The sequence below is a fragment of the Nanorana parkeri genome, unplaced genomic scaffold, assembly GCF_000935625.1.
Source record: "Nanorana parkeri isolate BGI_ZX_2015 unplaced genomic scaffold, ASM93562v1 scaffold113, whole genome shotgun sequence".
Classification (NCBI taxonomy): Eukaryota; Metazoa; Chordata; class Amphibia; order Anura; family Dicroglossidae; genus Nanorana; species Nanorana parkeri.
Genome location: NW_017306381.1, coordinates 1365207 through 1378197, shown reverse-complemented (window position 1 = coordinate 1378197; position 12991 = coordinate 1365207). Strand labels below are relative to the sequence as shown.

The following is a 12991-nucleotide window of genomic DNA, read 5'->3' as shown; positions in this document are numbered from 1 at the left end:
GGTAAGTAGGAAAAAAAAAAACATAGCGCAAGCTTCGGCGCTATGTATCGGGGCATTTTGACAAGTACAAGTACTTGTCAAAATGCCCTGTATCGGGCCCGGTTCCGATGCTAGCATCGGTATCGGGACATCCCTATTACAGACCTAAGCTGGACACACAACTTGCAATCTTTTTGTACGTTCTCTGTATGGTCTCCTTTACATTTACCAAGAGCTAAGCAGTATGACTACCTACCTACCTAAACAATCAGGTAAGTCCTAACACTGCCAAACTGTTGATAAATCTAATGGAGAGCTTTAGGACCATGCTTAAAGAGGACCTGAACTGTAGAAGCTCTGCCCAAAAAATGCAAGCCCAGGGCAAAGGACTCATCACCAGTACTGTCTGTGTACTCCCTGCAGCTGGTCTTTCTCCAATACTGACTTATCATGCCTTGCTCTGCACCGAGTCTCTGCGGGTACCCAGCCATCTTTAGTAGAGCCTGGGCTTTGCTTCCTTATATCAGAGCTGTCCCCTGATGCCTGGAGATCTATTAGGGGAATGATTGTAAAGCAGAAGGAGAGCTGAAGAAAGCACATATCCATAGACTGAAGCAGGGAGATCCATGCACTACAGGTCCTCCGGTACAGCTTATTCTCTAGCAAGGAGAATATTGAGCAGCACAGTAGGGAAATAACCAAATGTTACACCAAATCTCATGAGACTAGCGGTCAAGAGGCAGCAGTGCCTTATATCTCACACTGCAGGTATACAGCTATAAGGATCAAGGCACAGGAAGTAAACTACTATTCTTTTCAGGAGAACTTTAGAGCAAAAAGGTAAAACTTCCAGGGTACTGCTTAAGTGTAATGAGGTGGATACCACCTACTAGATTACTGGCTGTTCTTTACAATTTTATACTTTTATTCATGCCAGGAAGTGTAGATTTTGCTATACGTCCTGCGTTCCAACTAGTGAGCTGTGGCTCTTTTATACACAATCCGCACTGTCTGCACCTCCTCTCCTCTTCTCCATTGTATTCTGTGAAGAGGAGATGAGGGGCAGACAAACAACTGGTGTGTAGGAGAGCCACCTGCCACCCGTCAAAGCACCAGAAGTATAGCAGAGACCCAGTTCCTGTGCTTATTTTCTTTCCTCCAAAAGATATAAAGACAATATATAAACTTGGATTGTTTTTTTTATGTTGGGATGTATTGCTTGGCCAAAAAGCTTACAATCCACACCAAATTGTAAGCTACTCCTGTAACTCTACAGACTGACTCAGAGCAGAAAGCTTTTGGTGCATGTTCTGGATGATGCTAGCAGTCATCTGAGCAAAAAATGGGAAGTTAAATTAGTATTGTGTGACCTGGACCTGGGCAAATGGTGCCACATCCCTATAGGGTAAGTATCAAAAAAAAAAAAAAAGCTGGGGTTTTGTAGGCATCAATTGACAACTTCCAAGACGTAGACCATAAAAAAATATATTTATTTGTATTCAATTATTAAAAACAGAATAGTTTAATAAAAGCAACTTGATTCGATAACTCCCTAAGAGCTTACTCCATTACTGTTCAATCCCTTGAATCTACATAACATGATTGATTTGAATCACAGTGCATAATGTGAACAACATGATTGAATACCAAAGGTAGCGTAATAGAATGACATAGATGACAAAACATGATTAGAGATTAATTATACACATGATCAAGAATTTAACAATGAAGGATAGCTAACAGTGGAGGAGCGCAATTGTCTCGACGTTTCGCGCTTGACGGCGCTTTTTCAAGAGGAGGAAGTTATCTATATGATTCAAAAAGGGAATAAATATATATGATCATAATTTAGAACAAAGAATCTGAAGTCAGTGCATAATACATGTTTAGGGTGAACCTAAGTCACCTACCACTGAAGTCGATGTGTGTGTGTCCCTGCAGCCCCATCCAGGCGCGGCACCTGAGCCATACCCTCCAGAGCAAACAAGGGGGAGAGAGGTCGAGACCATGAGCCCCACTTTAGGCAGCAAAGAGTGAGAGGTATATTGTACCGGAATAACCTTGAGAGACATAAATAAGGGGCTAAAAGTTCCTTGAGGAAAAAATGGAGACAACCAAACCCGACAACGGGAATCATAACACGTGAATGGAAATGTACTTGTTTTTTTGGGAGACAAAACACAGGGTAAAGTATCAAGGTTGCGAAGGTCACAACCCAATAAACAAAACATTTGGTGAATTTTTAACTTCCATTGCACAGAAATGTACGGTGAGTGCAGTCTGGGTAGATAAGCTTGCTAGGAGAAAAACAAGGAATGTTGATTATATGTCTGGCATCTCACTGTGTTTCTGCATCAGATAGGTAGCCCACTGACCAACTAAAGGAGCTTGCTTGGCAGGTTGACTACGTTTCTGCTAATTGCAAGGCAGAGAGTTAGCGTGGTCAGCCTTCCATGGGAGCTCCCTCAGTTGGCCATTGGGCTGCCTATCTAAGAGACCTGATAATTAAACTAATAGCTAACTAAAGGCAATCTGACTGCTAATCTCCAGTCAGTGGCTTGGTGTTGTCAGCCTGCTGTATGAGCTCCTTTAGTTGGCCATTGGGCTACCTATCTAACAGACTGGATATTCAACCCAGCCCAGCTGAGAGAATGTACATGGCAGGCTGACAACATTGCTGCTAATTGTGAGGCAGTGACTTAGCATTGTCACAGGAAGTTCAGTCACTCAAAGGATTACCAGGTACAGAGTTTGGCAACAGATTTACAAAAAAAATAGAAAACGGTATACAGTGAGGCATAATACCAAATAAAAATAGATTTTGGGTCTACATACACGTTTAACAAAGGGTTTCTCAACCGGGTCCGCGAGTGGTCTCCTCGGATTCTGCCGCCATTGCAGCTGATTTATATACACTCAACAGTGACTTTACATTTCCCCCTGCCGCTACCACCACTTGATATCAGGGGGACAAGGACACTTGGCGTGACCTCACCAGACAGCGTGAGGTATAAGCATAGGTTTAACACGTTTATATGTTCTCAAACAACACAACCATATAGGAACCCGCTCTAGGGACACTTTGTTAGATAACCAGTTCAGCTACCAGTATGAAGGTAAACAAAACAGTCAAGTGGTGTCCCTGATGGGAACTGAGCCCACAATCCTAGTGCTATAAGGTAAGTGCTGACCACCTTGTCACTGTTCTGTACTTTATGTGGCTCTAACCTTCCCATCCCTGCTGTCAGGTGTTTGCAGGTGGCTCTCTGCGGGGTACTTATTGTGGAAAGAAGTCTCCTGGAACGCTGAAGGCTCAGAGTAACACCGTGGACATTCTGTTCCACACTGATGACTCCGGTGACAGCAAAGGGTGGAAAGTACGCTACACCATAGAAGGTAAAACCGGGCTTCTGTTCTTCTGTTTCATATTTATGAATAATTTGCTTGGTTTTTAAGGTCACAAAGTACACTAACTAATAGTAGGCACCTACCAGGGCCATGTCCTGCCTACAAAGGCTTCAAGAACTTGGCAAATGCTTTGTAAGAACTTTATATATACACTGTTCATGTTCACTTATTATGTACTGTATATGGGATATATCTATCCCACCTCAACCTAACCACTGAACCATCACATTCTAAAACAATTCATCCCCACACAGCTACCTCCTCATGTATCACTTCCCCCTCCCCTTTTAGATTGCAAGCCCACAGGGGCCAGGCCCTCCTTACCATCTTGTCTTGTATTGTGATTTTAATGTCTTCCTTATATTGTAAAGCACTGCACAAACTGTTGGCACTATATAAATCCTGTATAATAATAATAATAATAATATGGTCAAGGAGGGATGAGCCCCGAAACTTTTGAGATTTTGCTATTTCGGTGAAAGGCATTGGAGTCTATAATGGAAGGCAATGGGCTTTAAATGATCCCTGAGGGTTACAGAATGTTCTTACAACTATCCTAGATCAGTTCTTGTGCCAAAAATCACTCCTCTTTAGCAAAAAGAAAGAAAAAAAACAGGTGGCACAAATAACATATACACAAAAAAAGAAGAAAATAAATACAAGTAAAAAAAAAGATAATACATATTAAAATAAATACACCCCCTGAAAACCACAGGCGCTAGAACCTTGGTGCCCAACATGCAGCCGCAATTAAGTCTGGAGAACATGCGCTGCATCCTGGACCTGGCGGCTCCAATGGGCTTTAGCTCTGACGGCGCATTCACACCACATCCAGATCATGTCCAGACTAGGCCAGATTGTTTCCGGACCCAAAATGCATCCTAATGTATTCCTATGCTACTTCTGGCCTCTGTTCACACCAGCGCAGTCCGTTCCAGTCCTGACCAGATCAGAAAAATGCTGCAGGTCTCATTTTGTCTGGAATGCACTGGAACTGCGGGCAGGTTCACACCATTTTTTGGACCAGATCTGGTCAGGAAAATGGTGTGAACCTGCCCTGAAACTGCTAACTGTCAGTAACAGCCATGGTCCAGCACTAAGCCTGGTAGCTAAATTGCTCAGCTCCTGGCCTTCTGCTCCTGCAGAAGGCCAGGAGCTGTTAGCAAGCAATGTAATCATAATGTAGAACAATGCTTCTGCGCTGTGTGTTTACATTGCAAGTGAATTTATGTTGCGGCACTTCCTGATCAAATGGAGGATGAGGAAGAGCTGTTGAAACTCTGTCTAGCCACAACCTGCAGCATTAGAGGACTGCTATAGTCATCTATTCCTGGCTGATTGTAGTGAATTGGGGTGTCATTGAAAATGAATGGCACCACAACTCACACACAGCGGTGCACGGGTTGCCATCGGGACATGTTAGGGGCCGCACTTGAGTTTTTTTATAGTCACTAAGTTGACCACCACTGATCTAAAAAAATGAATGAAAATAAGGAAAACCACCAAATACAAAGAGCACTTAAGTAAATAATCTTCGAGGATACACCAAAAAACACCCTCTAACCAAAATATTATAAGTAATAGATTTGAAAGGCAGGTGTTAATCGTCCAAGAACAAGATGGTAGGTGTGAAAGGTATGGAACCAAGTTGTTTTAATTACATAATCCCGTCCTTGGTGTCAGAAAGTCTGCATAGGTATCCTAATCCTTCTATTCACATGGCTGAAGGTGTGAATTGTTGTCAGCCAGGGGACATACAGTATGTTTTCATCACTACTGTATATGGAACCAGTGGCTTATACCAATGAATTATATGTCTTGCGTCCTATCTCACTATATATCTGTATTAGATAGGCAGCCCAATGGCCAACTAAAGGAGCTTGCATGGCAGGTTGACAATGTTGCTACTGATTGCAAGGCAGAGGGTTAACTTTGTCAGCTAGCCATGGGAGCTCCTTCAGTTGGGCTGCTTATATAAGATACTTAATAATCGAACCAATAGCCAATAGTACCAATCAAACCAACCAGCTCTTCAGCGAAGCCTATCCCACCTCAATCTAACCACTGAACCGTCACATTCTCAAATAATTCATCCCCTCACAGCTTCCTCCTCACCTATCATTTCCCCCTCCTCTTTTAGATTGCAAGCCCTCAGGGGCAGGGCCCTCCTTACCATCTTGTCTTGAATTGTATTGATGATTGTAACGTCTTCCTTATATTGTAAAGCGCTGTGCAAACTGTTGGCGCTATATAAATACTATGTAATAATAATAATAGTGGCTTGCAGAAGCTACACAATGTCTTTCACTGAACAAGTCCAGTTGAATGTGACTAACTACTTCAAGCTGTACCATGACCTTGATAAATGAGATCCTTTACAGACATGTTAGTGTCCTTCTGTCCTTCTTTAAGTGTTTGGCATTAAGTAGCCCTTAAGACCCATTACCAGGAAAAGGATAGTATTCGGTTCTGGATTCCTAAAGTCTTTCTTATTGTCCTCCAGCTGTGAAATGCCCAATGCCTGTGGCCCGGGATACATTCTCCATGATCAGTCCTGTGCAGAAGGAGTTTCAGATGAGAGATTATATTGTGGTGACCTGCAAAACAGGATATCAGCTGATGGAGGTCAGTATACCTATTTGAAGATCTGTATGGCAGGGATTGTTGGGATATAACTGCACACATTGGAAAACAGTGCTGCACTCCAACATGTCAACTGCAGAAGCATTTTAAAGGTCTGTTCCACCTAAAAGTGTTACATCCTTTTGACTTCTGGTATCTTTTGTAAACTAGGCTACATTTTTTGTAAATTTGGCAAACCGTGCCTACTAGAATTCCTATTTTGGCCCAAATCTTACAGCTGTTATGATGGTATGACTTTCCCATGAAGGCTTCTTGGTGACCTAGCTGCAGCAAATGTTACATTGATTAGCAACCACTCAGGCGGGATAGCTTCAAGAAGTAGATTTATTCAGTTGGCCAGCCGGGAACATGCAGCAAACTAAGTGTTGTACATGAACTCTAGTTAACCGTGACACAAAGTTAAATGTCCTACATGAACTCTAGTTAACCTTGACACAAAAGCTAAATGTTCCATATGTTGTTTATTCATACAACTCATATATATGTATTATATGTATATATAATGTTTCCTCTATATATTTGTGTACTATATATATCAGGGGTAGCCAAACTCCGGCCCTCCAGCTGTGGTGACACTACAAATCCCATGATGCATCTCTCTCCGGGAGTCATGTCTTTGGTTGTGAGAATCTTGCAATGCCTCATGGGATTTGTAGTTCTACCACAGCTGGAGGGCCAGAGTTTGGCTACCCCTTATATAAATCCAGACATTTGAATAAAGCACATTTATAATATGTTCATTAATTTAAATTTTAAGTTTGACAGTGTGATGCAGCAGGGATCATCAGTTTTCCCTATACAACTTGGCTATACTTGGTCAATGACATTCACCTACAAGACCATGTGGCCAATGATGTCAGCACAAGCATGCCACCTCTTTCTTTATGTGCAGCTGCGGGCTGTGAAATGCCCCAGAACACAGCTGATTGGGCAGGTGGCCCCATGTGCCTTCCGGGTTCAAAGGAGCTCAGGTTCAGAACGGGTTTGGTTCAAATCTGAGTTCATCCCTAATTATGCCAATAATACCGGAACTTGTTATTAGTGAATAACAAAGAAAATAAACAGTCTTTAATATAATGTGAGTGTGCTTTGGCCGTGGAGCTTTGCCTTCAACCGAGAAAAAAAGAAAGTCTCAGAATGACCAGCGGCTGTTGTTTTTTACACACACTTGCTGTCTCTTTCTTTTGCAGAACAACCAGGAACTGAGCACCTTCACCTCCCTTTGTCAGAAAGATGGGACCTGGCACCGTCCTATGCCCCGATGTCAAAGTAAGACTACTGACAGTTTATGCCGTCAGTGTTAGATTTTGGCCCCGTTCACCCCCTTCAGTTTTCAAACCTCTGATGTACTTTGACATGCATTTTTGTTGATGCCCATTCAAATTTGTTTCCTGCAAAACTCAAGAAGGAGCATGAATTTTTCCAGCACCCAGCTCCAGAACATGGCCCAGAGTAGCTGGACCAAGGGATTAGGTACAAAGCGGAACTCCAGGAATTATCTTTTTTATGGATACCCTCCTTGGTTCAGCTTGGTTCAGTCTAAGTATCCATATCTGATCTCCAGAGGTCCACTGGAGATGCTGAAAATCACTGTAGTACTCTGTGCTACATACAGTGACAGCCGTGATCTTCTTACTGGCTCCATTGGCCTCCTCTCACAGGGAGTCACTCACTGGACAACACCACCATTCAGAGAACGCCTTGCATTTATTTAATGGAACCCAAGGTGTTCTCTGATTGCATGAGGTGGAGAGAGTGTGCCTGTGTGGATGCGTGTTTTTGTGCATAGCATATAGGGCACTCTTTTAATTTCAAAAGGGCCGCCCTATACATGACAATCTCACCAAGGAAGTTCCTGCACCTTTTCTTTAAACTCATTGCACCAAATTGTACGGCGATTTGTTACCACACGTTTTGGTGTGGTTACCCAAGTTCTATGGGTGTAGCCGCACTACTGACCGGGAAGCCCCATGTGACTATTGGGTGCTGGAATGACTGCTGATGGTGCCGCTGTAACACAAGTCATAGAGTATGAAACCAGCACTCTGAAGAACTTAATCCAAATTGCCCTTATTGACGTCTAAACATTATGTTCACACAAACAGCAACTTTTCAGGACCACACAGGGCCCCTTCAACAGGCAAAATATGAAGCCTGATGTCACCAGCACACCCCTCAGTGTGCATGTGAAAACGGAGGTGCAGCAAGGTGTGTTGGGGTGCAATAAACAGTCAATGGTAATGCAATGTATCTTGCAAAGTGGCACGCGTTTTGGCATGCTGCAGCAACGCGTAGATGTACATGGGAGCATTTCATCACAGCCAGTCATTGTCAGTATTACATCTCTCTGTTCTTTCCAGTTGTAAGCTGTAAGAGCCCGGACGAACTGCGCAATGGTCGGTACAGCTTCCTGACCGAGCCGAACAAGCTAACATACCTTTCCGTCGTCACCTACAACTGCAATGAGCCGTACTACAAGATGGTGACCCAGAGAGACAGCGGTACGCATGTTATGGTCAACTGTATTCTAATAGGGTTGGGTAGACATGACATTGGGTCTAGGCTAGTAGTGTGGCTAGTAGTCTGGGTATCCAGGCTCTTATGTACATCCTATGGACATCTTCAATAAGTAAGTTTACAAACGTGTCCCATTAAGGAAGCCAGGCAGTGTGTAATGTAAGCAGATAAATCTGCGCTTCTGGAGAGAGGTGGTAGTTAGAATAAATGAATTAATAAAATATGTGTGAATAAATATAATAAAATAAAACCCGAAGCTGCTCTGAAAAGGGATAAATCCTAGTATGATCGAAAAAAACAAAGCGCTAAGGGTAAATGTATGTGCAAAAGGTGAACAATATGTTTTCTGGCGAAGCCAGTCTAAAACCTAATAAAGTGTGTGAAACAGAACTCACTGCAAATAAACAAAAACACTCTAACCATAATGCACTAAACACTTATAACAAAAAAATCCATTCCAATGAATTAAATAGACGAAAAGATATTTAAAAACATCAAAAAAGTGTCCAATAAGAAAAAAATCCAGGTGAGTGGTGGATTCCGTGTGCAAATATACAAATGTGCAAAAATAGCAGTGTACTTGAAGTTGATCCGAACTGCCCCTCTCGGGTGGGTACTTACCAAAAGGAAGTTGGTAAGAAGCTCTTAGTAAGTGATACCGTGATTAGGCTTTAGCACAGACGTGTTCTCTGCGAGTCCCGGCAGCTGAAACAATTGATTTTCTCCTCTATGCCGTTGGCTATAACTCAAGGATGAGGAGTCCGATCTTTTCTGATAAGAAATGCTGATCTACCCCTGGAGTACCCTGCAAATTTCCTTTGCAAATTTCAACTTAGTGAAAGTCAAGGCTTGTACAGGGTTAAAGTGGACCTTTACCCATATCAATTGCCTTGCCCGTTGCTGACCTGGATTAACCTGGCCATTCTGCTGTTTCTCTTGCCTGTTGATGACCTCTGCCTGTAATTGCTGTTCAGGTGAGAGAGATCCAGATATGCTGTGTTCCTGAGTCCACACTGCCAGGGATCCAAGGCTGATAAGGTGTTTAGGATAGGTTCCAAGTAGTGTATCTCCTAGATAGCTTGCTCGACGTACTACTTTGCTAGAGTTCTAGCAAAGTAGTACGTCGAGCAAGCTATCTAGGAGATGGTTAGAGTGTTTTTGTTTATTTGCAGTGAGTTCTGTTTCACACACTTTATTAGGTTTTAGACTGGCTTCGCCAGAAAACATATTGTTCACCTTTTGCACATACATTTACCCTTAGCGCTTTGTTTTTTTCGATCAGGCAGTGTGTAATGACTCGCCGTCTGGCTTCCTGATTAGTCGGGAAGCTGGCACCATGCTTCCTCGTCAACAGGTGATGATAAAGCATGGAGACGGCTTTGTGGCCATTCAGGAAGCCGGGAGGCAGGTAATGACTCGCCGCACTGCTTTCTGATTGGCCAGCTTTCGGACCAATCAGGAACTGGGCGGTGAGTCATTACATGGTGCCCAGCTTCCTGATTGGCCAGAAAGCCGGCTCCATGCTCCCTCGTCAACTCGTCATCAGGAGGTCGGGGGTTGAGTCATTACCCGCCGCTCAGCTGCCTGATTGGCCAGAAAGCCATCTTCATGCTTCTTGGTGACAAGGGAGCATGGAGACGGCTTCCCGGCCAATCAGGAAGCCGGGCAGCATGTAATGACTTGCCACCCGGCTTCGTGATACTGGAAGTTCTGCTGTCAGGATAGGCATCGGGAGATACTAGTATGGGTATTGGTGCATCCCTACTTATCAGTATGTGTTACTATTTAACCCTTTCTCTGCCAAGGACGTACGTCGTACGGAGCTACAAAAGTGCTTCCAGCTGGCCAGCTCAGTACGTCGTACGGACCTGGCATTTACAGTTCTACTATAAGCTGATGGTCGCTTTAGCGACCATCAGCTTATAGTAGAACTGTTCAGCAGACTGTCCCCTTTAAATTAATAGCTGTCATCAGTGCAAAAAGGCGCAATTACAAATTTGCTAATATTTGTTATTTATTAACTCAATACAGTTTTATCTTTTAGATTTAGTCAGAAAATAATTTATTTTGTGCACGGATACTGATTTTGGTGTGTTTTAACAATTGAATTGTGTATTTTTATCGGTTTAATATTAATTTGAGAAACATTTGCGCAATTATCGCAGGGCCTACAAATTTAGTATCACCATCTTTTTATTCTACCGGGCCTGCGCTTTCAGAAAATATATGGTTTGGGGGGTCTTTTACAAACGCTAGCAACGCAGCAGTTGAAAATCAAACCAATAGGAAAAAAGTGCAGAAAATTCAAAAATGGCTTGGCCAGCTGATTTGAAAAATGTTCCGGAGGGCTTGGCAGCGAAAGGGTTAAACACATGTGCTTCCACTGGATATATGGCTTGACATTATATGTGAACATAGGGCAGCCATGTTTGTTCTTACGTACAGTATTTGCTGCCTTTGCAGTGCTGCACAATGGTTGTGCTTTGCTGCTCTTTTGTACAATACAAGTCAATGAGTTGGCGGACTCGTGCAATGATGACTCAACCAAACCCTCTTACCTATACTAATGCTATCATTTTTGTATGATCTCCAGCTAAATTCACCTGTACAAAGGATCGGATCTGGCAGGATGAGAAGGAGGGAGTCCATATTCCCATTTGTGTACCAGGTAAGTTGTGTTTGGGGATTATTAGAGTTCAAATGCACTCCTGCACCCACTGACAGTTCACACCATCGTGTCTTCAAATGAAGATTAAAGACATCCACCCATCAAGGCATTGTGATATTTGCATATCTCCTCCCAAAAGCTGGCGCCCTGCTTGCATCAGGGCTGAGGGCAGGGTGCTGTGATGTTTTTAGGAAGCTGTGTACAGCCCCATGCTGGCCCCTCCCACCAGCCACTGTTCTGTGTGCATTACAGACTAAGGTCTTGCAATGGTTGTAAAGTGTATGGCCACCTTTATTGTGAGCTCCTTTGCCCACAGTATGTGGAAAGCTAATGAATCCCATCACAGAGCAAGGCCGCATGGCTCCAATGGGTCGGGTTAAACGTGGGTTGGGATTGCTCTAACAAATTACAGTTAAAACCTAAGATGATCTAGCAGATCTAAAGCCGATGAATACCATCACAGGGCACGGTCGCAATGATCTAGCATATACTCGAAATACTAGCAACAATTCTACAGCTATAAAATGTTCTGATCAGGTGACTAATTGTGAGCTTTTTTGTCCACAGTGTGTGGAAAGCCAGTGAATCCCGTCACCGGGCACGAACGCATTATCAGAGGTGAGAACGCAGAACTGGGGAACTTCCCTTGGCAAGTGTTACTGAACAATGGTGGGCGCGGTGGTGGCATTCTGATAGGAGAACGCTGGGTAATGACGGCTGCCCATATGATAAGACCTGAAGTTGAAGAAAATCCAGATGACGTCAGCAACCTGCAGGTGTACGCCGGAGACACAAATGTGGACAAGCTGATAAAAAAAAGTTACATAGCAGTTCAGGAAGTTCATGTGCATCCACAGTACGTTCCTGGCATCCATGACCACGACATTGCTCTGATTCACCTCAGAGAACCCATCACCATGGATGAGAATACCTCTCCCATCTGCCTCCCAGAAGATGGTGATGCGTCCTTGTATGACACTGGAACCGTGGGGTATGTTAGTGGATTTGGAATGACAGAGAGGAATGTAATTTCCAATCTTCTGAAGTACGTGGCTTTGCCCATGGTTGAGAGAAGCAAATGCCAGCAACAGCTAGAGGAGAAACAAAGGAACATGAAGCAAAACAGTAAATTAAGAGGAGCCAAATTCACAGAGAACATGTTCTGCGCTGGTTATCCAGAAGCTGATAAAAAGCAGAAAGACTCATGCCAAGGAGACAGCGGGGGGCCATTTGCCTCTGAAATTGAGAACAAGTGGGTGGCCACGGGTATCGTGTCTTGGGGTATTGGTTGTGGTACTGGCTTTGGCTATTACACCAAAGTCAGCAATTACATGAATTGGATAAAAGTCCATCTGAACAGTTAAAGTGTATGTAAAGTCAAAACTTATTTTAGATTAAGATAGAGTAGAAAAGGGTTAAAATCCTTATAATGTTATTTTTCTTTGCTGCCTGTGTATCATTGGTGAGATTTCTAAGGGAGTACGCGGCCGTACGCCACCCTACCCCAAGTGCAGGTCCGTACGGGTGTGGGTTTCCCGGCTCAGACGCAGACAGGATCCATCCTGTCAGCCTACGAGTACGGACACCCGCACGGACGTGCAGGGAGGGTGAGTGTAGGGCGGCGTACGGCCGCATACTCTCATAAAGAAGGACAGGGGCTGCGTACTAATCACACGCAGCACCTGTCCTTCCCGGGAGCTGCCCGATACGGCCCTGCACGCAGCACAGAGCTGTACGTGTCGGCTTTTCACCCCAAATCTTTATTTCATTTGGGGG

General features: G+C 43.7%; 1 protein-coding gene across 1 annotated transcript in view; it reads left to right on the top strand.

Moving 5' to 3' along the window:
• C1R (complement C1r) overlaps positions 1–12606 on the top strand; it is a 25987-nt gene extending 13381 nt beyond the window's left edge. The window contains exons 6-11 of the mRNA XM_018553188.1: positions 3228–3375; positions 5891–6012; positions 7221–7299; positions 8391–8531; positions 11141–11215; positions 11783–12606. Of these exons, the coding sequence (XP_018408690.1) occupies positions 3228–3375; positions 5891–6012; positions 7221–7299; positions 8391–8531; positions 11141–11215; positions 11783–12579 (1362 nt within the window). The 3' untranslated portion in view covers positions 12580–12606. The remainder of the gene's footprint in view (positions 1–3227; positions 3376–5890; positions 6013–7220; positions 7300–8390; positions 8532–11140; positions 11216–11782) is intronic.
• Positions 12607–12991: the final 385 nt, after the last annotated feature.